At 35.7% G+C, this 22,278-nt stretch overlaps 1 protein-coding gene across 11 annotated transcripts in view; it reads left to right on the top strand.

The window, feature by feature from the left end:
* The window catches only part of NEK1 (NIMA related kinase 1), a 156,406-nt gene extending 135,350 nt beyond the window's left edge, over positions 1 to 21,056 (top strand). For 8 of the 11 annotated variants that reach the window (XM_066387877.1, XM_066387878.1, XM_066387879.1 and 5 more), the window contains 7 exons: positions 1,935 to 2,017; positions 2,872 to 3,119; positions 7,729 to 7,880; positions 12,020 to 12,228; positions 13,280 to 13,414; positions 13,529 to 13,657; positions 19,923 to 21,056. In XM_066387877.1, coding sequence (XP_066243974.1) covers positions 1,935 to 2,017; positions 2,872 to 3,119; positions 7,729 to 7,880; positions 12,020 to 12,228; positions 13,280 to 13,414; positions 13,529 to 13,657; positions 19,923 to 19,936 — 970 coding nt within the window. In that variant the 3' untranslated portion in view covers positions 19,937 to 21,056. Of the gene's footprint in view, positions 1 to 1,934; positions 2,018 to 2,871; positions 3,120 to 7,728; positions 7,881 to 12,019; positions 12,229 to 13,279; positions 13,415 to 13,524; positions 13,658 to 19,922 lie in introns of all 11 variants that reach the window. The other 3 variants (XM_066387881.1, XM_066387871.1, XM_066387880.1) reach the window with 1 other exon arrangement.
* Positions 21,057 to 22,278: the final 1,222 nt, after the last annotated feature.

Raw genomic sequence — 22,278 nt, 5'->3', positions numbered from 1 at the left:
CATAAGAAAATTCAGCTAAGATCATTGGGTCTATAATCTTCTTACACATCAGGGCGGTTGGCTCTTTTGCAGACTGGCACAAAATTTCTGGTGGGCCCATCTACAGGCCAGTGGTAAAAAAACAGTGTTTAGGGTCTCTGTTTATATAAAAATATGTCAAAATATTGAGTGACTAATAAAATTATATTGAATAAATAAGCAATTCCATTTATTAGAATAACACTGATAATTCTATGTAAATATTATTATGTAAGTACTCAAGGACATATATATGTATGTGATTTAAAGGGAAAGTATGATCAGATGTCCATCAAACTGATAATAGCAAGGGAAACTGGGATTTGAGTGGTTAGGTGTATCCTAAAAGAAACAGCCCTTTTTTTTTTAAGGTAAATTTAGATAACGTAAGTTTATCATTTTAACTATTTTAAAATGTACAATTCAGTAGCATGTAGTACATTCGCAGCTATTATTTCTGGGTGGTTCCAGAATATCTTCATCACCCCGAAAGGAAACCCTGCTCCCAGTAAACAGCTATGCCCCACCTTCCCGTCCCTCAGCTCCCAGCAGCCACTAATGTACTTTCTGTCTCGATGGATTTGCCTATTCTGGTCATTTCATATGAAAATCATACAATATGTGGCTTTTTGTATCTTTTACTTAGCATCATGTTTTCACAGTTCATCTATGTTGTAGCATGTAAAAGTACTTTATTTCTTTTATATGGCCAAACAATATTCCATTATATGAAGAATATAGCATACATTTTTATCCACTCAGCAGATGATGGTGGGTCATTTCCAGGGTTGTTTCTGCCTTCCGCTCTTGTTAATAGTAATTTTGTGAACATTTGTGTACGAACATTTTCATTCAAATCCCTGTATTCAGTTTTTTCGAGGGTTCACCTGGGAGTGCAGTTTCTGCAGCATACAATAATTCTGTGCCCAGGAATATTATGTTTTGAATTAAGAAATGTATTACTTGTGTGATTAAGAATAAAAATAAAAAATTGTTCAAAACTTAAAACTAAAAAATTTAAAACTACTTAAATTTGAGATGGATTAAAAGTATTAAGAAAATAAAAACTGTCTATAAACCAAATCCCCAGAGATAAATGACTGGTCCCATTTGGAATATATTCTTCTAGTCCTTAAATTTTTGTTAAAAGTATAATACCTGAATTTAATTTCTAACTATTTTGAAATGAAAATTTAGTTTATTTACCTTTTGTCCTCAATTGATGTGCTCCCTTTGAGGGTTAAAACATTGTTTGTGCATATCATGCTATTCTTTTTACTTTGCTACACACCTTTTTTTTTTCAAAATCTAACTTAATACCATTTAATACAAATTGGCCTGCAAATTGCTTTGCTTACTTTAATAATATATCTTAACTATTGTTCCATATCAGTTCATATAGATTTTTGCTTCATTTTTTAAACATGATATTTTATAGTATTACTGTATCATAATTACTTTATATTCTCTACTGTTAAGGGACATTTATATTGCTCAAAGTAGTGATTCTCAGACATGAACAAGCAGTAGAATTGCTTTGGGATATATTAAAATAAATGGCTTAACCTTATCCCCCAAAGTTTCTGATTAATGGGTTTTTTGTGGGGACTGAGAATTTGTATTTCTAACAAGTTTCTGTGTGTGTTGCTTATATCTATGGGGCATACTTTGGGAATCACTGTTCTAGGAAATGGTAAGGCTGGTTGTTGTGAATGATTAAGATTGACAAAGGTTTGAACAGGATAAAAAAGACATTGTACTTAATGAGAGCAAGTATATATGTAAATGAGAAAAATATTTGGAAGAGGGATCACAGCATGCTAGTGAACTTGAGTTGTATTTTATTTTGTATTTGAGAGTGTTATTTCTATTAAACTGTGGGGTATTTTTAAAACTATTGTATCTATCCATGGCAGATTTGAAGATAGCATCACCATTCAGCAAAATGAAATTTCTAAAGATGGAATCTCAAGCAATGTGGATCAACTTAGTGAAGTTGGTAAGCATCATTGTATTGGTCTAATTACTTTCTGGAAGGTTGTTAACACTAACCTGTTTTATTTGAACAATATATTAATAGAGAACATTCCTCATCAGTCACCTCAATCATTTAAAAAAATGTAATAGGCATAGAGCACTGTACCCTGCATTTATAAGCCTGGATTGTTTGACAATGTGAGCAATGAAACTATTAGGTCTGTTATTTGACTGAATATGCAAAATTAAAAGAATTGCTTCCCAAAACTAAGCCAGTATACTAAGGACATTCAACAAATTGTCTTCTTGTTTTCAATAGTATTAATTAAAATATAAGAAATAAAAAATAAAAGTATACTTTTTTCTAACCTATAGGAACAAGGATAAAAAGAAAGTAAATATAAGTGTCTAAACAGTGTTTCTTCACATTTTCTTACATTTGTGTGTACATTTTAGAACTTCCAATGTGATAGAGGTATATACGTTAAATCTTGCTTTCTGAAAATGAAGCATTATATTCTGTTAAAGATTATTTACAAGGTAGTATAATCACATATAACAGGTCCTCTAATAACGTCATTTTGTTCCATGTCACTTTATTGTAACATTGATAAGATGTAGAAGGAACTTAACACTGTTTATTTCAATTAGCATACCGTAGAATTGGTTTTGGTGTATGTTGTTTGGATTAAAGTTGCAGAACCTATTGACAACATTAAGTGATGACTGCTGCATATATTTTTATTTTGTTTTTCTGATAGACATGAATTTTTTTTGCTAGAATTATTGTTAAATACTGTGCCTTATCAATATAACTTAGAATTTTTATTTAAGTACTACATAAACTTACCACATAATCTTTGCTTTATACCACAGAACCTGAAATAGATGATTCTCAGCACTCTAAATGTGATGGAGATATGTCTATTCAACCAGAACCATTTTTCCATAAAGTGGTTCATTCCAAACACTTGAATATCGTCTCTCAAATTCAATCAGCTCTCTGTTCACCAGAGGAATCCTTTCCACTTCGATCTCGCTCTGATTCACCACCAAAAAATAAAAACAAGAATTCCTTGCTGATTGGACTTTCAACTGGTTTATTTGATGCAAACAACCCAAAGGCAAGTATGCTCCTCATGTGGAAAATGTTGTTAATCTGAGAACATTTTTATGGACTGTTTTTCTTTGATTAACCATAATACTGAGTTTTAATCCCTTAAAAACACAAACACATATCCTCAGACACACATCAAAACAATTTACAAAAACAACAAAAAACCTCCATTTTATCCTCTGGGATACTGAAATGAACAGGATAAAGACTGTTTAAGACTGTTTTACTGGCTCTCTGTTCTTTTTATAGGGTTTTCTTTTATTTAGCAAAAGACCCTCTTACACTGTCTTACACTATCTTTCTTTCCCACTACCCTACCAAACTTCCAGTTTTAGTATGAGACTAATGTTAAAGCAATATATCTTAAATGTATAGAAGTGCTATATTGCCTAATTTGTACAAATATTAATAGGTGTTTATGCACACTTTCTGATAAAAGTTTTTCAGTCCTGGCCGGTTGGCTCAGCAATAAGGCATCGGCCCAGCATGAGGAAGTCCCAAATTTGATTCCTGACCAGGACACACAGGAGAAGTGCCCATCTGCTTCTCCACCCCTCCCCCTCTCCTTCCTCTCTGTCTCTCTCTTCCCCTCCTGCAGCCAAGGCTCCATTGGAGCAAGTTGGCCTGGGCACTGAGGATGGCTCCATGGCCTCTGCCTCAGGTGCTAGAATGGCTCCGGTGGCAACAGAGCAACACCCCAGTGGGGAAGAGCATCTCCCCCTGGTGGGCATGCCAGGTGGATCCCAGTCGGGTGCATGTGGGAGTCTGTCTGTCTGCCCCGCTTCTAACTTTGAAAAAATACAAAAAAAAAGTTTTTCAAATCTCTTTTCTCACTTGCTGAGTATGTAACTGATTTTTTTTGTGTGTATGTGTGAAAGAGACAGGGAGACAGAGGGGCAGATTAGTCACAGACAGGAAGTGAGAGAGATGAGAAGTATCAGTTCTTCATTGTGACACTTTAGTTGTTCATTGATCACTTTCTTATATATGCGTTGACTGGGGGCCTCCAGCCGAGCCAGTGACCCCTTGCTCAAGCCAGCAACCTTGGGCTTCAAGCCAGCGACTTTTGGGCTCAAGCCAGTGACCAGGGGGTCATGTCTATGATCCCACGCTCAAGCCAGCGACCCTGCACTCAAGCTGGGGAACCTGTGCTCAAGCCAGATGAGCCTGCGCTCAAGCAAGTGACCTCGGGGTTTCAAACCTGGGTCCTCTGAAGCCTAGGCCGATGCTTTATCCCCTGTGCCACCACCTGATCAGGCTGATTTTTTTCTTAATAAGAAATTAGAACATTATCTCTATAGAGAATTTAAAAATATAAATAAATCACATACCATTTTGTTAGGTTACTTTTCATATATTACTTTTTACCAATGTTGGTTATATGCAAACTCATTTTTAACCTGCTTTTCTATGTAATATGTATTGTAAGATTATTACAACTAATAATACTACAAAAATAGCATCTTGTTATATTGTCAGTCTCATAACGTCTTTAATGACCACAAATTCCATTTTTTCTGCTGTATCATAATTTAAAAATAAAATTTAAAATATTTTTATTTCACTTTCATTTTGAAAGGATATTTTCATTTTATCTATACTTGTATTGTTTCTGGGTTGCATTGTTTCTGACAAACACTGTAAATGAAGTAGCAGCTTTCCCAAGGTATTTGTAAAGAATGACTTGATAAAACTGAGAGTATAACACTTAAAAGAAGATTACTAAAGGAAAATTTCCCTTAGGTCAAAATAGAACAGTTTAAAGATGTGATCTTCCTATGATCTGACTTATGTAAGAACAGAATGTGTGTTGCCAAATGGTAAAGCTATTTGTCCTTCCCTTTAACTCTTCCTCACTTTTAGGGAAAGTGTTAGGTGGACAGAGACCAGATGTGTGCCACTGATAACTTTTTCATCTCGGGGGTGGAGTGGAAAACTGACCTTTGTAAAAACTTGAGAATTTCTTTTCTTGTTTTAACAAATGCAAGATGGGGGGAAATATTAATCTATAATTCAGAACCTCCTTAAAGGTCTTTCTTTTGATTTGCTAAAATATCAATTCTTAGATAATGTTTATAATTTTTGCCTTTGGTAAGTGCTTACAATTGTTTAGTGTTTTTAATTCATTTTTAACCTAGTTTATGGGTTGAAATAAGCAAATATTTGTGGAAGCTATTTTGAGGGCACAATGTTATAGTTTAATTCCAGTAAGCAGAGGTCAAATGTGCTCATCATAAACCATTTTGTAGTATAACCAAAGTATTACTGATCCATAATTTTATGTGAAAAATACTACAGATGAAAAAGTGAGTTGATAGTTTTTCAAGTAGAATTTCATGTGTAGCTCTATTAGTGCAACTAGTGTTAATTCATTTACTGTCGCCCTGGCTGTTTGGCTCAGTGGTAGAGAATCGGCCAGGAATATGGAAGTCCCGGGTTCATTCCCAGCCAGGGCACACAGGAGAAGCGCCCATCTGCTTCTCCACCCTCTCCTTTCTCTCTATCTCTTTCTTCCCCTCCTGCAGCCAAGGCTCCATTGCAGCAAAGTTGGCCCAGGCACTGAGGATGGCTCCATGGCCTCTGCCTCAGTTACTAGAATGGCTCCGGTTACAACGAAGCAATGCCCCAGATGGGCAGAGCATCGCCCCTTAGTGGACTTGCCAGATCATGGTCAGGCACCTGAGAGAGTCTGTCTCTCTGCCTCTCTGCTTCTCACTTCAGAAAAATACAAAAAATAAAAATAAAATAAAATTAATTTACTGTCTTATGTGGCTCTCTTCAGTTTTGAGAAAAAAAAAATAAGCCAACAATAAAAAATAGTCTACAGGAAGCATATTTTAAAAAAATGTTTTAAAGTGTTCTAAAAAATTGCTCTCCTGCTTGATTTATAATGGCACCAAATGCTAGCTGTGTAAAATCATGCTATAAAGAATCTAGAAAAAAACTAGTTTGACTATAAATAAAAATCTCAGGCAACATGTTATAGATAGCTGTTTTCAGGAAGACCTCTTTCTATGAATGTTAAAACCATAGAATATTACTTTAACAACATGAAAGACTTAGTAGAATTTGAATTATAGAACTAAAAGTTTTCTTACATAAAATTTTCTGACTGAAGATGAATATCCTATTTAAAGCTTTAACAGTCTATCAAAGAAGACTACAAACAAATGATTTTTAATATAGTGCAGATAGCTATTGGATTGATAGGTGTGCAAATCCATTCTGAGAGAAAGGTTGTCAAATTACATACCACTTGAAATTTCTTTCTGTCTGACTGTTATTTTATGTTCAGTTATGAAAGTTATTTTTATTAGTGAAAGGAATAAATTAGAATTGAGATGATTTTCCAGGGCTCGGTTTATAATATACATGGTTCAAATCATTAAAATAATAAACAAGTCAAGCATAAATTCTGCTGACAGTAGAAGAGTCAGCAAAAGAAATACTTCCAGTACTATTATTAAGTGCTTTAACAAGCATTGTGTCTTCACCATCTTGTAGTTTGTAATCATTTTTCCTCTTGAGTGCTATAATATGTAAATTATGTTCAAATAATGGAAATTTGTCCTGTTTTGTTCTCCAGACAGATTGTACCAATAAAATTGGCCAGTATATAAATTTTCATTAACATGCTAAACACTGTGTTTTCACAGTCGCCGTTCTGGTGTAGGTTTCTTATCAGGGCCGTGAGAGTGAGTCATGTTTACGTCTCACAGATCCTTTGGGGGTTACCCTAACCCAGAAAACATATATAATAGGTATTTGTTTTATAGCCGTGTCTGTCCATTGACATTTTAATTGTTGAAAAGTTGGTGGACAAAAGCTATTCCTAAAATCCCTGGTATTATCTAAAAGATGTTGATGGATATTCAATAGAAATATAGATTTAAACACTTCAACTGTATACAAACTCAGCTCAGTTTGCTGAGTTCCTTCTCACCCTGATATTACAAAATGAGTCTCATTATGAATGTCAGAGTGCCTTTCTTTTAGCCTTCCATAGTGGGAAAGGCTCCACTCACAGTCTGTTGTTGTTCAGGGAAGCAATGTTAGGTTTTGTGTGTGTGTGTGTGTGTGTGTGTGTGTGTGTGTATGTACCTATTTGCATTAAGTTGAGGCCCCTGAGTTAACTAGTGTTGGCTAGCCAGCAATCCCCAGTGATAAAGTGATACGAAGAACCACCAATTATGTATAGTGGTTCTTATCCACGCTTCAGACTAACTCACCACAGGATCCGGGCTAAAGGATGACTTAACAGAGATACGGTAAAAGTGGGTCAATATGGACCGTGAGTGAGAAGGAGCGAGTTGGCGGTTTCTAGCACGGCCTGGTTCCTGACAGATTTCCCATTCCATCCCACATGGACATCCCAAATACACATCTCTGCCTACCTTCCAAAGGTGACTTTATGTTGAAACCCAAACATAACTCGCAAATTTAGTTTCCTCACTCAGATTCAAGAGGATTAGTTTTCACCTTGGACAAATCAGCCCTTCATATATGATACATCATATATCTAATAATTAACAAAATTATTATTAAGTCTGATTTTCTAATTTTTTAATTTTCTAATTATCTTACTCATACTAAGAAATCTGCTGACTTTTTTTTAGATGTTGAGGACATGTTCACTTCCAGATCTCTCAAAGCTGTTCAGAACACTGATGGATGTTCCCACTGTAGGAGACATACGTCAAGACAATCTGGAAATAGATGAAATTGAAGATGAGCACAGTAAAGAAGGAGCTTCTGATTCTGAAGACATGTGAGTATGATGTCATTAACAGATGACAGAATATTGACACAACAGAACTTCTGAATTTATATGTTGTAGAGATGGTAACTTACCTACACAGTTTTTTTTTTTCAAGATCTGTAGCTAACTTTTTACTCCTTTAACTTTTTACAACATATTTCAAGTATAGTCATGCAAATTTTGATATGTTATTTCTGCCTCTAAAAGGCATAACTTTATCTCACTTAAAAGAATATCAGAAAATGGTCTACTCATGATCTCTGTCTTATTCACTATTTAGCATCCAGCACAAGGCTTGCAACTTGGTAGGTGCTTAATCAATATTAAGTGAATGAATGTTACCAGGATACGACTATTTAATAGTGTAACACCACATGATACAAGAATTGCAGTGAGAATTTGTGAAGTACCTACTTGCTACGCTATAATTCCCCAGGAAGATGACCAGAAGACTCCACACACATCTATCCCCTGATACGCATTATGTCAAAACCATGGCAGTGGGCAGGGAACTGATGGAATGGTTGTTTAGTTTGTGTGTGTGCGTGCATGTGCTTACACATGTGTTCTGCATGTAACTTAATTCCTTTCACAAAACTTCTTTTTTCATGATGCACAGGGAATCTAAAATCTGGGAGGGTGATTTAACTAATACTTCTGAGTGACGGAAGGCCTGCTCTCGTTCTTTGGTATCTGTCAGCCTCCTTAGCCCCTCAGACAAATGTTACAAACTTTGGGGGAAATAAAACCAGAGTAGCCTGGAATAAAATATGTGAGAAAGTATAGTATATTTAAGTCACCAGGAAAATACAAAATAATAGAATTTGTATGATTTATTTTCTGATGTTTTAACTTGATTTTCTCCTTTTTACCTCTGCCGTTCAATACAAAAAACTTATATTTTGGTCTGATTGAAAGTACTATATCGGCCCTGGCCGGTTGACTCAGCAGTAGAGCGTCGGCCTGGCGCGCGGGGGACCCGGGTTCGATTCCCGGCCAGGGCACATAGGAGAAGCGCCCATTTGCTTCTCCACCCCCACCCCCTCCTTCCTCTCTGTCTCTCTCTTCCCCTCCCGCAGCCAAGGCTCCATTGGAGCAAAGATGGCCCGGGCGCTGGGGATGGCTCCTTGGCCTCTGCCCCAGGCGCTAGAGTGGCTCTGGTCGCGGCAGAGCGACGCCCCGGAGGGGCAGAGCATCACCCCCTGGTGGGCATACCGGGTGGATTCCGGTCGGGCGCATGCGGGAGTCTGACTGTCTCTCCCCGTTTCCAGCTTCAGAAAAAAAAAAAAAAAAAAAAAAAAGAAAGTACTATATCAGTCTCACGATTTCCCCCTACAATACCTGAACTAGGGCTACTTCATCTGCTGTATTTCATTTTGTTTTTCTGAAGCCTTGCCCCTTCTTAAATTTCTAACCGAACTTTATCTTTTACATGTTGCCCTTTTTTTCCATTTTTCATAGTGTTCTGTATAATTTTGCTGGTGCCCTCAAAATCTGGAGGAAAAGTTTTCTTTTCATCCTTGTTTTCGTCTGCTTAGCTGTGGTCATTAGACATTTTAACTGTTTTTTATTAAGCCTATTGGAGAACACATTTCAGCACCTTTATGGTTGGCAGAGTGCTAGGTAACAGGTTTTTTCCTCAAAGTTTTTTTTTTTTATTTTTTTTTATTTTTTTTGCGTTTTTCTGAAGCTGGAAACAGGGAGAGACAGTCAGACAGACTCCCGCATGCGCCCGACCGGGATCCACCCGGCACGCCCACCATGGGGCGACGCTCTGCCCACCAGGGGGCGACGCTCTGCCCATCCTGGGCGTCGCCATGTTGCGACCAGAGCCACTCTAGCGCCTGGGGCAGAGGCCACAGAGCCATCCCCAGCGCCCGGGCCATCTTTGCTCCAATGGAGCCTTGGCTGCGGGAGGTGAAGAGAGAGACAGAGAGGAAGGAGGGAGGGGTGGAGAAGCAAATGGGCGCTTCTCCTATGTGCCCTGGCCGGGAATCGAACCCCGGTCCTCCGCACGCTAGGCCAACGCTCTACCACTGAGCCAACCGGCCAGGGCTCCTCAAAGTTTTTATAAAGTCATCAGTATTTATCTGAGTGAACTATAGCTTATTTGTGGCTTGTGTTCCTTAAATTAATAGTTGATTACAATATTTAAGTTAGAGGCCTTTAACATAATTTTTAAATTTCAAGACTAAGTTATTTTTATTTATTTATTTATGTATGTATGTATTTATGTATTTATTTATTTATTTAGGCTAGCCAGCCAGGAGATGAAGGACTAAGTTATTTTTAAAGTAAGTTATTTCATGTCTGTGTAGGAAATTTTCCCTTGACATATTCTTTGGGGCAACATATTTTTTCTGGACCCAAACTTTATTCAAGATTTTATAATAAGGTCCCTGTCCTGGTGGCTCAGTGGATAAAGCATTGTCAACCCTGCATGCCAGAGGTTGCGGGTCCGATCCTGGTCAGAGCATATACAAGAAGCAGTCAGTGAATGCACAAATAAATGGAACAACTAAGTGAAACGAGTTGATGTTTCTCACTCTCTCCCTTCCTGTCTCTCTCTTTCTCACTCAAATCAATGGAGGGGGGGAGGCAGGGAAGATTATATAATAAGAAAGCCTACTATAAAGTGAATTTGGGACCAGGTTTTAAAATACCTGAAACAAATTTTTGAATGTTCATTTCATAGAAGATCTTAATCTTCTTATACTTTCCTTACCATGGTAGCCTTAGGAGCCCTGCCTGCTCTGCCTCCGTCCATGGAGGACAGTGATCCCTCTCAGCTGGCCCTTGAAGATTTTGTCAGGGGTTCACATTCAGTCACTGTAGTAACAGTACATGGCACATGTGCATGGTATGTTAGTTTTGTAATTAAATAGTAAGATAAATGCTACTAGAAGGATGAACCAAAAAAATTAAACACTCTCTGTTTCTCATAGATGCTTTGATTTTCTAGAGCCACTGTAAAGTCAAAGTGTAGGAATATGGGCACATAAGTACAATATATAGTTATTTATACATTAAAAGATTATTTTTCTATTAATGAAAATTTTATTCACCGTCTCACATAATATTGTTGACATTTTAGTTCTTCAGTAAACATTTGTCTATTTGATTGGATTGTAAACTTTAGAAAAGGCCTTAATCAACCCTTGTGTTTGGTTTAGCAAATATTTCTATTTGCATGCCACTTTAGGAGAAAGAAGCAAATCAATAGAGAGAGAACACTGTAAGTACATTTCTGGGGCATTGTAGAAGTGGTCAGAAGACCTAGATTTCAGTCCTATATTTGTCATGTATTGACTGTATGGCCTTGAATGGGTCATTTAAACACTTTGATTTACAGTTTCTGTGTCTCTAACGTGAATTTTGTGTGAATATTAATTTAAATAATAGGATAAAACTAAAGTACTATATAAATGTGTAACATTATTTGCATAAATTAGTTCATTTCAGCATCTATGCTTTCATGAAAATAAAATTAATATCCAGATCCATTTCTTGGAAACAAGATTCCTCAGCTAAGGTTAATGTATTATAATTACACAGTCAAGTCTACTTATTACATACTTTAGAAATATTTTCAAGAATTAGCATCTAAAGATAAGACTTCTGATGACCATTTTATTCACTAGATCATTGTATTATCCTGAACATATAATTCCTTAAGTATTTCCATTTCTAAGAGTTCAAATGCCCAGTGAGAGTTTATCTGGAAAGCTTTTTTTATATTATAGTGTGTTGTTATACATCCACACCAAGGTTTTGCTGAACTTCCAAATTTTATAAAAGAAGAATATTTCAGTGTTAAGTATGTGTTTTGTAAAGTAAGTGAAACACCTTTTTAGACTGTCCTCTTAAAATATTGACATTTTTTCTGTCAAAATTTAAGCAATGAGTAACATTGATCATTACATGATTCTCTTTGACAAATCGGGATTATTTTAAACACATCATCTCCTGGCCCGTGTGTTCCAGAATATGTGTTATGTACTTTATTTATTAGTTGTGTTAACCTTCATTTCTTTGTTAAAAACGGTGAGTTTTTTTCTAATTTTTTTTTTTATCCAATATTAGTACTTTATAGTAGAAAGGAATGTATGCACTTTTGGTGATGTCTAGTTTAATTTTGTTGATTTCAGTGTGTTTGAAGAAACTGACACAGATTTACAAGAGCTTCAGGCCTCCCTGGAGCAGTTGCTCAGGAAGGAACCCGGGGAGGAAGACAGTGAGGAGGAAGAACTGGTCTTGAAGAACAGTGACACAGAGCAGACTGCCAACGGGGCAGGCCTGGCGGAGGAGGAGGACAACCCCAGCAGTGAAAGCGCCCTCAATGAGGCGTGGCACTCGGGTGCGTGGTCCCATGGTGGTGGGCCTCTTCCCACCAGTGTGCGCACATATTTCAAGTAGAGTACACTTTTCTGATCTCTGATGGGAACCATTTTGTTTTTAAATAAAACTGGAGCATGTTTCTCTGTCTGACTTTTATTCATTCTCTTTCCATACAAATGCGCATATGTATTGATAGTTGTTCTGTTTCTTTCCCATTAAGTTGTGGAAATGCTTCTTTGAAGCATTTTTAATCTGTTTCTTAACAATAATAATACTCATTTCTTGACTCATATTTTAGTAATAAAGAGAATAACATAGTTTTTTTTTTTAGCACTTTATGTTTTGTAAAGAGCTTCTACATACACTGATCAACCTCTTAGAAGGGTTAATACTAAAAGCAATTTTAAAAACTCTGGTTTAGAAGCTATTCTTTGTTCATTGCATTATTCCTAAGATGCAAAAAGAAATTTGTGTATTTCCATAACTGTGTCTATTTGGGAAGAAGAACTAGTGTGAAGAGGAATGGTTCTCTAGTAATTTTGTATTTTACTAGAATTTTTCAAAGTATCTTTGGTGTGTATATGACATAAAACAGAGCATCTGCAGTACTTTTTAGGTGCTTTCTAAAGTTTTATGGTATGTCCCTTAGGTTGTCTGCCTTCTGCATGCTTTTTTATATTTTGGCCCATGTTTAATGTCTACTTTTTAAAAACAGAAGTTAGAGTTGGTTGCCTTGATGAGAACATATGGGTGTGCTTTTTCTATTTTTGTACTCAATTTGGATGACATCTCTAGGAAAGTTTTTATTCTAACCTGGTTTACTGTTTATGTCTATAATAAAAATATTTTCAGAGTAACATTCTTATTAAGACAAATTTATATATACATTGATTACTTGCATAAATAAAAATTATAATGACAAAAACTTTAAAGTACAAAGTCATCTATTTAATGGCATTATTCCCTACAGAAGTTTAGGGTAATATTTATATTTTTTACTATTAGGGTAATAATTATATATTTTATTCATTTTTTTAAATCATAAAATATCTTTTCTTAATGATTTTTAGATAACAGTGATGGTGAGGTAACGAGTGAGTGTGAATATGATAGCGTCTTTAACCATTTAGAGGAGCTAAGACTTAACCTGGAACAGGAAATAGGCTTTGAAAAGTTCTTTGAAGTTTATGAGAAAATAAAGGTAAGTGAAATGTCAGTTAAAACACTTAATTTTGAAATATTGTCTGTTTGCAAAAGTCTCCAATGAGAGAAAGATAATATTCAGATGTTAATCTATATTTGGAAATTTCTATAGGCAGTTCATGAAGATGAAGATGAAAATATTGAGATTTGTTCAACAATAGCTCAGAATCTTTTGGGAAATGAACATCAGCATCTTTATGCCAAGATTCTTCATTTAGTCATGGCTGACGGGGCCTATCAAGAAGGTAAGATTTCCTCACGTCTTTATATTGTAAACAAAGGTACGAAAAAAAAAATTACAGGTGTCAGTGGATGAGCTTATATCACATGCATTGTAATGTAATCAATATTGGAACCATAGCTAGAACTTTTAAGCAATTATAAAAGTAATTGTACCATATACTGTTAGTGGTTCCAGCATATATGGTACTTTTATTGACAAATCCTTTAAGTTAGTATTTCTATCTCATTTATTAGTAATATTTGAGATTTTTAAAGCTTTCCTGTTAGACAGCTCTAGAAATTAGGATACTTTCTTATCAAGCATATAGTGGTAAATTTTTATACACATATGCTTCAGCAATGTCGGGTTTCTCCTAAATAAGTCTAAATGTAATTTCTTTCCACGTAAGTAGAGTTCATCTGTAGTGGTCTGAATGTAACCCATTTTTATATTTGGAAAATATTTGCCTATAGGATCATTCAAAATATGTTAGGACTTTATTAAAAGTTACTAAAGTTAAAAATTGTTCCTCCTTGATTTAACCAAAACACTAAACATGGAACCAAGAGATTGGTATTATGGTCCTAACTCTTTTGGAGGCTAATAATGTGATACTGAGTGATTTATTTTGTCTTAAGTTTCAGTTTTCTTTGCTTCGAAGTAGAGAAATGATCTCTAATTTAATGTACATAATTGGTTTTCAAAGTATTTTTTGTGTGCTTCTTGTATGCCTAGCCCATCATTACTCTGGACATTAAAAGACCTAATCTTTGCTTACATGCTATTTACAGTTTCCTTGGAACATATGAAAAATATTTGAAGTAAAGTGTAAAACTATATATTAAAGTGCTCATTCTAAAATACTTTTTAGTGCAGTAGGGATTAGGGAAGCGGAGGTTGGACTGTGAAAATGGAAAGAAATGTAGGGGGAATAACTTGTGGGGAAAACTGAATGAACCAGTAATTGATGTGTATTATGATTAAATTGACTCTACTAGAATCTTCTTATTGGGAATAGTTTTTATGATTCAGCACTTTGAAGTGTTTAGAATACACAGGGGAAATCAGTGAAGATTTTCTTTTTTGTTTTTTTTTTTTAATTAAGTGAGAGGCAGGTAGACAGAAACAGACTCCCACATTCACCCCAAATGGGATGCACCCTGCAAGCTCGCTAGGAGGCAATCCTCTGCCCATTTGCAGCTGTTGCTCCATTGCTTGGCAACCAAGCTATTTTGGTGCCTAAGGCGAGGCCATGGTGCCATCCTCAGCGCCTGGGGCCAACTTGCTCAAATGAGCCATGGAGGAGGGGCAAGAGGGGTGGAGAAGTAGATGGATTCTTCCCCTGTGTTCCCTGACCCGGAATCAAACTGAGGTCTTCCACATGCCAGGCTGATGCTCTACTGCTGAGCCAACCAGCCAGGGCCTTCAGTGAAAATTTTTAACTACAAGAACTGACATAATGGGTGTTTTATGAAGTTCAGTCTAGTAGCAGAGCAGTATTGTGGACCGTCTGGAGAGTATCAAGATTGGAATTGAGAACTGTTGTGAAGCTATAGGTGCGTTTGGGTAGGAGATGATGACTACCTGAATTTAGTGTCCATAGGAATAGAACTATTAATATTCAGTTTGAGTATTTCAGAGCAAGGTCTTCTATACAAATATTTGATATTTTGACTCATGAAAAATGGTGAAAATGAAGTTCAATATATATTTATATATATTTAATTTTTGGAGCAGCTTTATAGTTATGTAGACTTATTTACATTAATTGTCTTTTCCTAAAGTTTTTATGATAAGTATTTTAGAAAGCTCAGCAAAAAGAAAAAAATTTTTTGAATTGCTTTTATGGAAGTAAAGGTCTTGCAAAAACTCTAATAGTTGATAAAACAAACTAGAAAATCTTCAGGTATAGTGAGTGTTGTTATCTCATAGCTTCAAAAATCACTGTACTTTTGTTACTATTCTTCTTCACAGAATAACTGTCAAGAAAAAGTCATTACTAACAAGTAATACATTGCATATAAACCAGTAATTAGTGCTCCATACGCCAGTAATTAGTGCTGCATTTATTCTTCATTATGGTTTCTGTTAGCCCCCTTAGTAGTTAGGATGATAACAAATAGGCCCTAGCTGGTTAGCTCAGTTGGTTGAGAGTATCATCCAGAAATCACAGGATTGTGGGTTCGATCCCCAGTCAGGGCACACACAGGAGGCACCCAGTGAATACATGACTGAGTGGAACAACAAATGTATGCTTCCTTTCCCCCTTTCCTCTCTCTCCCCTCCTCTCTCTGTCACTTTAAAAAAAAAAAAAGGCAGCTCTGGCCAGATAGCTCAGTTGGTTGTAGAGTCATCCTAGAGCTCAGAGGTTGCTGCCGGTTCAATTCTGCAGTCAGGGCACATACAGAAGCAGCTTGATGTTCCTGTCTCTCTCTCAAAAATAACAACAACAAAAGATTATAACAAGTAAAAATAAAATAATGTTTTACATTTATGGTGGTTGCTATGAAATCTATCAACAAAAACATAAGGTAGCTCTTCTCTAAAAAAACTGTTAAAGAATTATAAAACAACACCATTTGGGGGGGAATATAAGAACTTGATGTAGAGATATAGACTTTTTCTAATGAAGATGTTCCGTTACACAAAATACCTTGAAAGTTCTCTTCTGGAATTGCCCTGACAGCTTATATACCAGGCTCTTTTGATTGTTCTTGGTTCAAGTCATTATTCTGGGAGCATTTATTTTTTTTGAAAAAGCTAAAGTTACTTAAAATCAAGCTTAGTGAATGAAGTGAGTTATCAAGGTAAAGATATATGGTCTTTTTAATTATCTTATGAAGTAAGGAGCCTAATTTTTTAAAATGAATTTATAAACATTCTGATTATTTTGAACAAGAGTATATTTCTAGAATATTTTTCATATATGAGTTGTAGAATTCAGTTGAGGATTTAAAATGTTGATGCTTAAATTTAACAATATAAATCTTTATTAGATTTATTTAGGCCCTGGCCAGTTGGCTCAGTGGCAGACCGTCAGCCCAGAGTGTAGATGTCCCAGGTTCGATTTCTGGACAGGGCACACAGGAGAAGTGACTGTTTGCTTCTCTTCCCCTCCTCCTCCCCTTCTCTCTATCTCTCTTTCTCTCTCTCTCTCTCTCTCTCTCTCTCTCTCTCTCTCTCTCTCTTCCCTTCCCACAGCTATGGCTTGATTGGTTCAAGTGTGTTAGCCTGGTCACTGGGGATGGCTCTGTGGAGCCCCCCCCCCCGTCAGGTGCTAAAAATAGCTCATTTGTAAGCATGGCCCAAGATGGGCAAAGCATTGGCCCCAGATGGGGGTTGCCAGGTGGATCCTGTTCGGGGCACATGCAAGAGTCTGCCTCTCTATCTCCCCTTCTCTCACTTGGAAAAAAAGGGGGGATAAAAGGAAAAAGATTTATTTATATTTTATCTTGTTCCAAAAAATTTAAAGATTGCATTTAAAAATATATACAGCCTGACCTGTGGTGGTGCAGTGGACAAAGTGGGGACTTGGAATGCTGTTGTCACCAGTTTGAAACCCCAGGCTTGCCCGGTCAAGGCACATATGAGAAGCAACTACTACGAGTTGATGCTTCCTGCTCCTCCTCCTCCCCATTTCTCTCTCGCTTCTCCTCTCTTCTCTCTATAGTCAATAAAAAATACATATAATACAAGTTAAAATTAAGTTAAGAGCAAGCATTTGGGAAAGTCAGCATATCAGGCAGATGAGTACAAGCAATATAATATTAAGCCAATACTGAAGTAAAAATACAAAGTTTATATTCAAATGGTCATTACATTTTGTGAAAATAGATCACAGATTGGTGCTGATCTTTCTAGCAAAGCAGGAAACCTAGTTGAGTACATGAGTCAGTGTTCATGAGACAAAGCATGTCAGTTAAGAGGACAGCTATTTTTGGTATTGAAAGGAAAAAATTTCTCATGATACTTAAAAAGAGGGGGCTAAAATACAGTGTTCCAAAAACTTGAATAACATGTCTACTTCTTTAAAGGGGAAATTTTTTTTCAAACTCCAAGAATCTAAGTCCATAGACATGAGTGAAAAACTCAAGTCTTAGTCCTTGAAAACGTATGTCAGTCGTGACTTGGTGTAAAGGGAATGTTTCTACCCAAAAATATTAAAAGATTATTTTTATTATCAGCAAATTGAAAATATAAATTAAAACATTATCTGGAACTTGTGTATTCCTGATTTTATTGACATTTTGAACCCCATTTTATTAAATAGTACTATAATGGACAGAAAAATATCCTCAGTAATTTTTAAAACATTAGGATTTCATAGGGCTCTTTCTTACAATATGACATGGTATAAGTTACTAGCCTCAGTCCAAACTTGTAGTTTCTTAATTTTTTATTCATTTATTTTTTTAGGTGAGAGGAGGGGAGATAGACTCCCACATGTGCCTCGACCAGGATCTACCTGGCAATCCCATCTGGGGCTGATGCTCTGCTCATCTTGGGCCATGCTCGCAAATGAGCTATTTTTAGCACCTGAGGTTGATGTGCTCCAAAAGAGCCCATCCTCAGTGCCTGGGACTTGAACCAGTCAAGCCACTGGCTGCGGGAGGCAAAGGGGGAAAGAAAGGGGAAAAGCAGATGGTTACTTCTCCTGTGTGCCCTGACCTGGAATTGAGTCCAGGACATCCATATGCTGGGCCAACACTCTATCCACTGAGTCATCAGCCAAATTTATAGTTTCTTAAGCAGGAAATACATAGTACATTCTTTCCACAATCTTTTTAGATATTGTACTGTGTTTATGTAATGAAATTCTATACAGCAGTTAAAACAAATGAACTTAAGTTTTCAGTTATCAATATGGATAAGCCCTACAAATACTCTCTGTTGAATAAATTGTACATCTATCTAATAAATGTGAAAAAAAAAAACCATGGAGAGATGAATACTTATCAGATTGAGGATGATGCCCCTGGGGAAGAGAGGTCAGTGAGATTGGAAAAGGGTACATGCTACTTATAATATGTTTTTCTTTAACAAATAATCCAAACCAGTATGGCCACAAGTTAACTTTTATTAATTCTAGGTATTAGATATATGTGTGTTCTTTACTTTATTCTCTGTACTCTCCTGACTATTTGAAACAATGTGTAATTGTAAAAAATAAATTGTAGTACAGAGTGGTCATTGTAACATTAAAAGGAATATGCTTATAAGGTAATGATCCAGCTGTATTGGGAGAAATAAAAGTCTCAGGGTAATTCTTCCTAGGGGAGAGGACATCAGAGTTGGATTTGGAAAGATGAGTGTGACTTTATCTCCAGATCAATATGTGTATTTATACATATAGAGGGATGATATACACGGCATTAGGGGAACTATAAGCAATTCGGTTTAGTAACACTTAAGCATACATGATGAGGATGCTTGGGGAAGATGGGAATGTAGATAAGGCCAGAACTGTTTGAAAGAGCAGATAATGAAGGGTTGTACAATCCACATCTGGGCACGGGTTCCGTCCTGAGGCAGTGGGAGCAAGCGAGGGGTTGTAAGTCATGCAATGATTTGAGGTGACACTGGGATTTTAATGAACTGTCACCTTGGCTAGAGTGTGGAAGACAGCGATTGTTATCTAAGAGTAGCTCCTCTGTTTAATTCGTTGAGCAGTGTTTTGTTAGAATAAAAAAATTAGAAATAACCAAAATGTCTATAAATAGAAATATAATAATTATGCCATATTCATAAAATAAGATGCAATGCAGCCATTGAAACTGACATGGACTCTACTATGACTTATTCCTTTTCAACATTTTATTATAAAATTGTCATTATGTGGAAATGTTGAAAGAACTTTTCATTTATTACCCGTCTATCACGCAGATTCTGCCATTAACATTTTATAATCTTGATTTATTACTTATTAATCTATCTTTGTCCATTAGGGGTTTTTTTAAGGGGAAAAACTCATGTCTCAAAATTGCATTTTGTTGTAATCATTTAAAAGATATTTGTATATGCATAGGGAAAGATCTGGGAAGATTTATATAAAATTTTTACCATTGGTTGTCTGGCTTATAAATGATTTTTGCATCCCACTTTATTCTTCATTGTATTATCTGAATACTTTACACTGAATATGTGATATTATAATAAAAACTATATTTAAAACTACATCAAAGCTCTTTCCTTCAGCATGGAAAAAGTATGAGGTTTTTTTTTTACAAGTAAATACATACAGTTTAACTTGCAGTGAAATGAATTAATTTTTTTTCTTTTTTCTACAGATAATGATGAATAACCCTCAGAACATTCTTTAACCCTCAGCTGTCTGAAAACATTTAAATTTGGCTCATCAGCATAACATCCTTCAGTGGAGAATGTAGCAATTTTTTAATAAATGATATATCTGATTTAAGATGGGCATGCTGACTGCATGAAGAAGATGGACAAACATGACATTTTTCAATTAAAATTCTAGTATTTTATTCATTTTTTTTTGTTTGGTTTGTTTGTTGAGTTCTATAGTTACCTCCTACAGAATATATACTTTATTAAATCATATAACCAAACTGTGAAAGATGTTGATCCAGAATGGGGCTTAATGATTTTGAAGATTTACCTTGAAGTAAGGCAACTTTTACTTTCAGCAAATGTCTTCATGTTGATAGAATTACTTATGTTGTGAAGCACCTGCCTGTGGTTTTTCATTTATGTATTTAAATATGATTCTTATTTTTCTGTCTATTTGTTTTCATGACTAGCAATTAAATAACCGTCAAGGGCTCTATTTAAATCTTTACATTTTGAAGATGGAATTTTTAGCCTTAAAGTTTATATTCTTAGTCTTTTTTTCAAACAGTGTGTCTCCTGAACTAGCTCAGTGAAAACAGGCTATAGAAACAGTCTTAGAAATCTTTGAAAATTTGACTGTGGAAGAATTGCAAAATTATATTTCCTGATATTAAAAGTAGTGGTTAATTACTTCTGTTTCTTTTTAATGACCAGACCAAGAATATTATATCTAAAAATTAGTCTGTGAATTTTAACATTAACCTAGCATATGGCATAAATTTGCCCTTTTTGTTTTTAACTTTCTTTCATGCATGTGCTTATATGAGTTTAAAAGGGAGAAAGGAATTGGTTTTATTTTGACATTGTGAGAGTTTTGGTAACTGTTGTTCCAAAGGGATATAAATGTTTGCCTCTTTTATTTCCATTATGAGAGGATCGTTAAGATGGTAGTCACAGCTTCAGCTGCATTATGGCAGGTATCAATTACATGGTTTCAGTCGCAATGTATGAAGTCCAGATGCTTTTAATAGTAAAAGCAGGTATTTTGAAACTTTAGTACAAAGCAGCCGGATTGGTATAATCTATAATTTGAACAATAAAATTTTCTTGCAGAACTATCAATACTATACTGAATTCATTATGTATGTTATTTCTAACATCCAAAACTACATATTTGATTTTTATATGTTTGTTTATTTTGTGATATTATTATTAAATTTTTATTATCTACCTGAAATACACTATTGGTTGTCATATATTTATTAGCACTATTCTCAATAGAATGCTTTTACACAGAGCTGAGAACTCTTTCATTTCTTTTACCTAATGATTTTCATTTTTTTCTTTTTTCGTGGAGAAATTTTTGAACTCTGTACTTTAATTGTCTGTAATCCTGAAAGATGAGAACACTTTGTGTGGGGGGGTATATTTTAAGTCTTTACATATTACAACTATTAGAAAAGTAAAGGTATAACACAGTAGAAAAAGTTGTTGAGCCATATTTCAGATGATGTCATACAAGAATAGGGATGGCAAATAGGTTTGTAGCATCTTCAGTCAATTGGTGGTGAGTGGCTCTGGTGTGTTCTTCTGGAAAGGTTATCTATGCCTATGGGGTAGAGGTCTGTTATTGGTTGATGAGGACTGTTATAAGTGTTGCAGATGAAGTGTGGAAGCATTTCTAGATTTGTGGAATGTTAGCACTAGAATGGGCTACCTAAGTAATTCATTAATATCTCCATTTAATAGACAAGGACATTGAGTTCTAATGTGGATGAATTCACTTGTATACAGGGGTTCCTCGGGTTACAACACTGTTCCATTCCTGTCATAACCCAAATTTTGGTGTAAGTCGAAACACACCCTAGCCTGAGTCACTTACTTATCTTAACACAATTGTAAAATCATAACCTAAAATATAAAAACACAACTAAGCCACAGAAAAAGGAAAAGGACATAAATATACTGTACTGTACACTGTACTGTAGTAACAGAAAAAATGACCAAAAAATTAGTGTAAAAAATTTCTTACCTATATTTCTGTGTTTGGCTTGCACATTGGAAGGGGCATTGCAAGGTGGGAGAGAGTGACCTGTTAGGAAGAGGAAGCAGGAGAACCTGCAGAAGGTGCTGCAGATACTGGGTCAGGTGAATCAGGATTGCTAAGGAACACTCAGGAGATGCTGGAGATAATTCTACCTGCACTACAGGTGTTTCATCTTGAGAAGCAGCTGCTAGAGGGTACAGGATCTGTCATGGGCTCTCTACATTCTTAAAGAATTGTTCCAGACTAATGTGGAAAGTTGACAACTCTTCTCTTCCAAAATCTGCCTATAGCATTGCAAGGCA

This window comes from Saccopteryx leptura, chromosome 1 (assembly GCF_036850995.1).
Source record: "Saccopteryx leptura isolate mSacLep1 chromosome 1, mSacLep1_pri_phased_curated, whole genome shotgun sequence".
Taxonomy (NCBI): Eukaryota; Metazoa; Chordata; class Mammalia; order Chiroptera; family Emballonuridae; genus Saccopteryx; species Saccopteryx leptura.
The sequence above is the reverse complement of the archived record's forward strand: the minus strand, read 5'-3'. Positions and strand labels throughout refer to the sequence as shown.